Source organism: Sinocyclocheilus rhinocerous, unplaced genomic scaffold, assembly GCF_001515625.1.
Source record: "Sinocyclocheilus rhinocerous isolate Xijiao unplaced genomic scaffold, SAMN03320098_v1.1 scaffold132, whole genome shotgun sequence".
NCBI classification, from domain to species: domain Eukaryota; kingdom Metazoa; phylum Chordata; class Actinopteri; order Cypriniformes; family Cyprinidae; genus Sinocyclocheilus; species Sinocyclocheilus rhinocerous.
In genome coordinates, this window is record NW_015627050.1 from 635,018 (window position 1) to 641,676 (window position 6,659).

The window sequence follows — 6,659 nt, forward strand, 5'->3', positions numbered from 1 at the left end:
GAGGAGTCGACTCCAAAAGAGTCGATTCCTTGAATCTGACCAGCCCAGTTTTCGAAGTAGACTTAATATAAAATTATTAATATTCGACTGTGTCTCCACTAATTTGGGAGTCACTCTAAAGAACCTGAAACCGATTACACGAGAGACAATAGCATAGCGAAGTTTTAAGTTTTTATGACTGAAGCAGAATTTCAGCACCACTGGAAATGAACAGTGACCAATCAAATAGAAAGCACAGACATGAAACTTCATACTTGTATGTTATATTACATCCTAAAACGCTGACTGACATTAAAAACAGTCGACAAGCATTAACTGCACATCAATTCTCTATATTAATTAGATTTTATTAACATAGGCTAATCATTCTCGGGTAGTAACTCGACCCTCGGGATCATATGAACAATTAAATAGACGTGAGACGAAATAAATGTCTTATTTTACATTATTTTGCGCAACTAATGCATAATTCTTAAATGGATTTGTTTGGATCGGCATGCACTTTATGTCACGGTGCGTGCGGGGAGATGAAGCGAGGACTCAATTGCAGGAGAAATGGTTGTTATGCTTTGCTTATCATTGTCCAAATTAAAACCTATTTTGCGGATTTAATTAACCAATAAGTGAAAAACGTTTTATTTGTAAAACTTATTCTGGTTTTACCTTTTTAAGGTACAGGAGCAGCTATGAAGAATCCCGTGCTTCCTTCGCCAGCTGAAGCAGAGGCTGAAAAACATAAGGATTATCTCCGCTTGGCCCCTCTATGCTATGTATATCAGATGTCTAATAGACGTAACGTTCTAATATTTAACGTCTATAATACGTCCACCGGATGTTGCTGGAACGTCGGAAAAGGACGTCTATGCGACGTATTCCAGGTGAGCAAACGCCCTAAAAAATACGTCTACCAGAGGCAAACGCACACATCGCACAGACGTCCCCGCGACGTACATGTGCTATAAATGTATTTAATTTATTGCATATATTTATAGATAATTATATTTACTTGTTTTTCATGAATGTATATTACAATACAAAGAGCAATGTGTAACATTTGACCAGATTACAGTTATTTACTACCCCCACTAAATGTTATTTTTCTCTAAATGTTTAGATTTTATAAAGTTATTGTGAACTCATCATTTTTGTAGAGTAACGTTTGCTGTTGAATTATCCACTAACCTAGTTTATAATAGTATTTTTCTCATAGATTATGATATATTTTTTAATTTGTTATTTTTCTTTATAATAAAGTTGTCTATATTTAGTAGATTGTATGTAATACACAAAAGCGTGATGATCAGGTCAACACACACTGAGGTATAGAAATGTTAAAAAAAAAAAAACTTCTATTGTTCGATACTCAGAACTTTTGGTATTGGATCGGTATTGGTTCTGAAAAAATGGTATCATGCCACCCCTAGTCTTTTGGAAGTTTTCTTTCCACTAGTCTGAAAAAACACTTTATGAAAAGTAAAAAAGCCCAAAATCTCAAAATTGACAGGTGCATGAAAAAACAGTGCTTTTGCCTTCAGTGTCTCCCCTTAATTCGCGTGCTGATGCCCTGTTCTAACAACTGTAGTTTCTCAGTGTTGCAGAGAAATTTCAAAGAAATTGCTTTTGAGAAATAGTCACCAGGGGGTCTGAAGTAAGATAACCTAATATTTTTACAGTCAAATCTTTATGCTATCTAAATTAATTTGAGAATTATATAGATTTAAATTATACATACAGGGGCTTTAAAAAATGTTTGTCCTGAACCTCATTTTTTTTTTACCAATGCAAATCATTGATACCATTAGTGGGTGTAATGTCCAAGTTGCGAATACTAACAACATTGCTTGGCCACTCTTTGGCCACTCAATTGAACTGGAATGGCTCAAACCAAAAGAGACCTTTTCAGAACCTGAGGCCAAGGAGGGTTGTAACAGATCCGCTAGCATGCAGTTTTAGAAATAGCAAATATAAATTACTTACCAGACACAGTGATTTTTTTCATATAGGCCATTTGCTTTTCAGAGGCTGTAAGAAAATGCTCCTTTCAGCCAAGTCCTCCTGATTCTGAAGTTGAAAGTGAGATAAAGGTGTGGTTGCGGAATTCAAGAGATAGAGCGGGTGGTTGAAAGGAGCGCTACCACCGTCTGTTGACTAGTTGAGAGACCTCGGGGGAAGAGTGAGCTTTGCCAATGAATACTTTAGCACACAAAAACATTTTAAGCAGAGGTCAAAGTAATAATTTGGTATTTTTATTTTTTTATGTTAATTTGAAAGATTGTAGTCTACAAAGATTGTAGTCCCTTTCAGAGTGTCAAATTAGCTGTAATAAACTGAATTGAATGTTTTCTATTTTGTATTTAATAAATCCATTGATTTGAAATCCCTTTGACTACTGTACATTTTTGACAATACAGACATTAGCTATGTGGTGACTGCATCCATTTCAGATGTGTAATAATGGTTTTTCCCAAAGGCTTGTTTGTTATACTTTATAGTTCAGCCTTGGCTGAAAATTAGTCTTTGGTCTCGCTTAACATTCAACAATGACAATACAATCCACATATCACATAAAATAAATGCTTAATACATTCATCCCTCCTAAAAACACAGCAGTCCTACACTTTATTCAAGAGACTTGTTGCATATGGCACAAAGGTTTGTTTATAAATTGCTTTAGTTGCTTTCAGTGTCCTATAACTGCATCCAGATGGTAACAATTCGAAGGAATAGTTCAGAGGGTGTGTTTTATCTCCACTTATAGCCAAAGCTTTCCTCCTAACTGCCATTATTTTACTTGCCATCCTTATGATCCTGTTTAATTTTACTTTATTTACAGACATTATTCTCCCAAACCAAGCCGTTATATTATACCCTAAAACACTTTCTATTAAACTAATATAAACTCTTTGTATAACACCTTGGCTAACAGAAAATTCTCTCAATTTCCGTACCAAATATAACCTCTGATTTGCTTTTTTACAGATAAAATCCTCATTACCAGATAAATTCAGCTTACAATCAATCATAGTACCCAAATACTTAACCTTCACAATTTCCACTGGTTGATCACATAATGTCATTTCTGTTAAGGGTTCTGGGTGATTTAAAATCAACTCTTTTGTCTTCCCAACATTTATCAGTAGAGAACTTGCTTTTCACCATTTTTCTAATTTCAAAACATGCTCGTCATACTCATAATCAAAGCAATCTTTCCATAAGAGTACAACCAGTGCCATATCGTCTGCATATTTCTATAATTTATAATTTGTACTCTGAATTTGCATATGATTTGTATAGACAGAAAATAATAGGGGAGGCAAACCGCATCCATGAGGTGCTCCTGTATTTAGAAACATAATGTCTGATTTAACCCCCTGACACAGACTTCTTGTGGTCTATCTGTTAAAGGGGTCATCGGATGCTCATTTTGCACAAGATGATATGATTCTTTAGGGTCTTAATTAAAAGTCTATAACATACTTTGGTTAAAATTTCTCAATGTTAGTGTAAAAAACACCTTTTTAAACCTGTCAAAATCAGCTCTGTTTTTATCAAGCCATTATAGTCCATGTTGCTTTAAATGTTAATGAGCTCTGCTGGCCCCGCCCCTCTCTTCCGAGCTGCTGCTGACTGTTTACTTTAGCCGCATTCATCGTGAAACTTGCTAATTAGCGCATTATTAGGAAAGGTGATTTGCAAAGATTCATAAAAATATAATTATAGGATGGATGTGTACACACTTCCAACATACATTTATGTTCAAACAACTTGAAAAGTGAATTTTAGACTTTTTTTAAGACATTTTTAATCAAGTGAATTATTACTCCGTTCACTCCTAAAACTAAAAGACGTTCTAAAAGTAGATGTATCTGCATCGTATTAAATCAATGAAAACAACACGTGCATTGGCCTTTACTTGTTGTAAATGACTAGCAATTGTATCGACCATAGTGAGTGTAGCATCCTCTGTCCCTCTTTGTGGCTTATATGCAAATTGCAATACATCTGATATGTACGATTTAAGGTGATAACTAATGACACTTTCCATGCATTTAGCAAGTGTTGATGTCAAGGCTACGGGGCGAAAGTTTTCAAATTTTTTCGCCCCCATTTTTTTAGGAATGGGTCAATTTCCACATATTAGGCACAGTCTGAGAGTTTAATAAAAACTGAAATAATTTTGTTAAAGTGTCAGTTAATTTATTCGCACAAACCTTTACAACATGGCCTCTAAGGCCATCTGGATCTGGCAAGTTACAGCAGCTGATTTGCTTAAGACACATTCTAGTGTGTTCGCCTATCAAGCAGAATCCTGGCACCAGTTTCTTCAACCTTATCTCTGTTACCAACTATATCATATCTTCTGTAAAACATGTTTAAATCATTAACCCATTTTAAAATATCTGTCTATAATAAAAATGTTTTGCACCTTTTAAGTCAAGCCCCATCATCTTATTTAACCCTTGCCAAGTACTCCTCTTTAATAAACCATGGCTTGTTATTTGAAAATATTTTAACCACTTCAGTATCAATAACAGTCTCTTCACAGAATTGAATATAAGAAGTGATACAGTCTGATAATTCATGAGGGTCTCTGCATGAATCAAAGAAAACATCCCGGTTTGTAGTGCAAAAACAATCCTGTAACATGTCCTCTTTATCGTTGCTCCAAACCTGGATTTTCTTTTCCACCGGTTTCTCATTTCTAACACGTTGTCTGTATTTTGGCAGTAAATGGATCACCTTATGAACCGATCTGCCAATGGGTGCTGTACATATTGCCCTATATGCATCCTCAAAGTTACCATAACACAGATCCAATGTGTGTGAGAAAATGGTTGAGCAATCAATATATTGCTGCAGGATCGGAAGAGTCTCTCTTAATAAAAGAGTATTAAAATCCCCCAGTATGAAGACTGGTTGATCTGCTGACTTTGTCAGGATCCAATTAAAGCACTCTGCAATGTGCTCTGCTGCCTCGCCATTATTAGGTGATACGAAATGTTTTTGTATACAGCTAAACGCGTCTCCATGTGAACAGGGCCTCAGACAATAACAAAAGGTAAAGGATTGTTTTTAATCTCCACATAATTTAGCATAACCCTGTCAAATCCATGCCACATATTTGCAAAAGAAAGTACTGAGCAAAAAAAGTAAAAATAAATAAATAAAAAAATTGTATAATTAATTGCATACTAATGATTTTAATATCAAAATTAGTTTGATAAAATAAATATAATTAGCACATAATCCAAGTAACACATTTTTATATAATATGATAAGGTATATTTTTTATAAGGTGCATGAGGATATCTTACACTGTGAAAGTAATGTTCTGGGATTAATTAGCTGCTTTAAAATGTTTAAACTGCAGAGGGTATCAGAGCCTTCACAAAACAAGCATCAATTATCTTCTAACCACCAGTTTCCCAGGTGAACAATATTTCTTATAATTAGTCATTTGCTCTAATTGGCCTGGTGAAGGCCTATAAAATACACTTACCTTCAGTTGCATGTATGTTTGGATTTGTTGATTTTGTGTGGTGGTTTGAGAACGTGAACATTGGGCTTTTGGAGTACTTGTGGTTTTTTGTCATGGATCAAAGGTGGAAAAGGTGAGTTTGTTCATTCAATCTGGGTTTGTGTATGACTCTGAATACATTTGGTAATGTTTATTTTTTTTATTTGTAGATTATCCTTGCTAGTAATCATCTTGGTATTTTGGAGGAATGCTGATGGATTTAAAGGGGAGTTTGTGCCCCTCCCTTTATTTCAAGGATAAAGGGGACTTGTGTACAAAAGTCTTCTGTTTTGTTTAATTCTATAGGTGGAGCTTATTCCAGTGCCCATCATGGGTGGGGTCAGCCTTCTGATGCTTTCTCACCTCGTGCTGTACAAAAGTCTTCTGGTTTGTTTAATTCTACAGGTGGAGTTTCTTCCAGTGCCCATCATGGGTGGGGTCAGCCTTCTGATGCTTTCTCACCTCGTGCAGTCCAGTCTTCTATGTCAGAGGTCCGTTTAACTGGGTTTTTGCCTGTTGAAGAAGTGGGCTCCAGTTTGTTCCCTAACAAACCCCTGAAAAGCAAGTCTAAGTTGAATCTACTTCAGTTTGTCAAAGGTGGTTCCAGCAGCTATCAGTCAACATCCCATGCCCAAACTGCTCCAAGCAGCTCTGTCTCAGCTTCCTTGACTCTGTCCCTGAATCAACAGCCTTCAAGCAGTTTGGCATCTTCTGGATCAACCATTCCAGGTGTTGCTGGTGGATTAAGTTTGGAGACCCAATATGCTGCAAGTGGTTTAGGACAAGTTGTTTCTACCCTAGGAGAGAGTAGTAGCTATCCTGCTAAGCTTGGTGTTTCTGGCCAATCCACCAGTGACACTTTGCATGTGTCCAGCTCCCAGGAAACTGCTGTTCAACTGGCAGAAACCTCTTTGCCGGTGTTCTCGAAGAAAGTCTCCTACAGCAGTTCATCTGCTCCAGGTGTCACTTCCACTTCTCGGAGTAGCCCTGCACTACTTTCACAAAGCTTGGTTCAACCTGTATCTTCTCAGGGTCAAGTTGGTTACAGTGGTTTGTCTCAAGGTGCCTCTAATCAGTATACCCCAGACTCCAATACCATGCTAGGTTCCGCTTCTAGCCAGCCCAGTGGTGACCAGAGCTC

General features: G+C 36.6%; 1 protein-coding gene across 1 annotated transcript in view; it reads left to right on the forward strand.

The window, feature by feature from the left end:
- Window positions 1-5,528: 5,528 nt before the first annotated feature.
- The window catches only part of LOC107720749 (protein DSE2-like), a 1,607-nt gene continuing 476 nt past the window's right edge, over window positions 5,529-6,659 (forward strand). Inside the window, exons 1-3 of the mRNA XM_016528576.1 lie at window positions 5,529-5,612; window positions 5,689-5,744; window positions 5,924-6,622. Coding sequence (XP_016384062.1) covers window positions 5,593-5,612; window positions 5,689-5,744; window positions 5,924-6,622 — 775 coding nt within the window. The 5' untranslated portion in view covers window positions 5,529-5,592. The remainder of the gene's footprint in view (window positions 5,613-5,688; window positions 5,745-5,923; window positions 6,623-6,659) is intronic.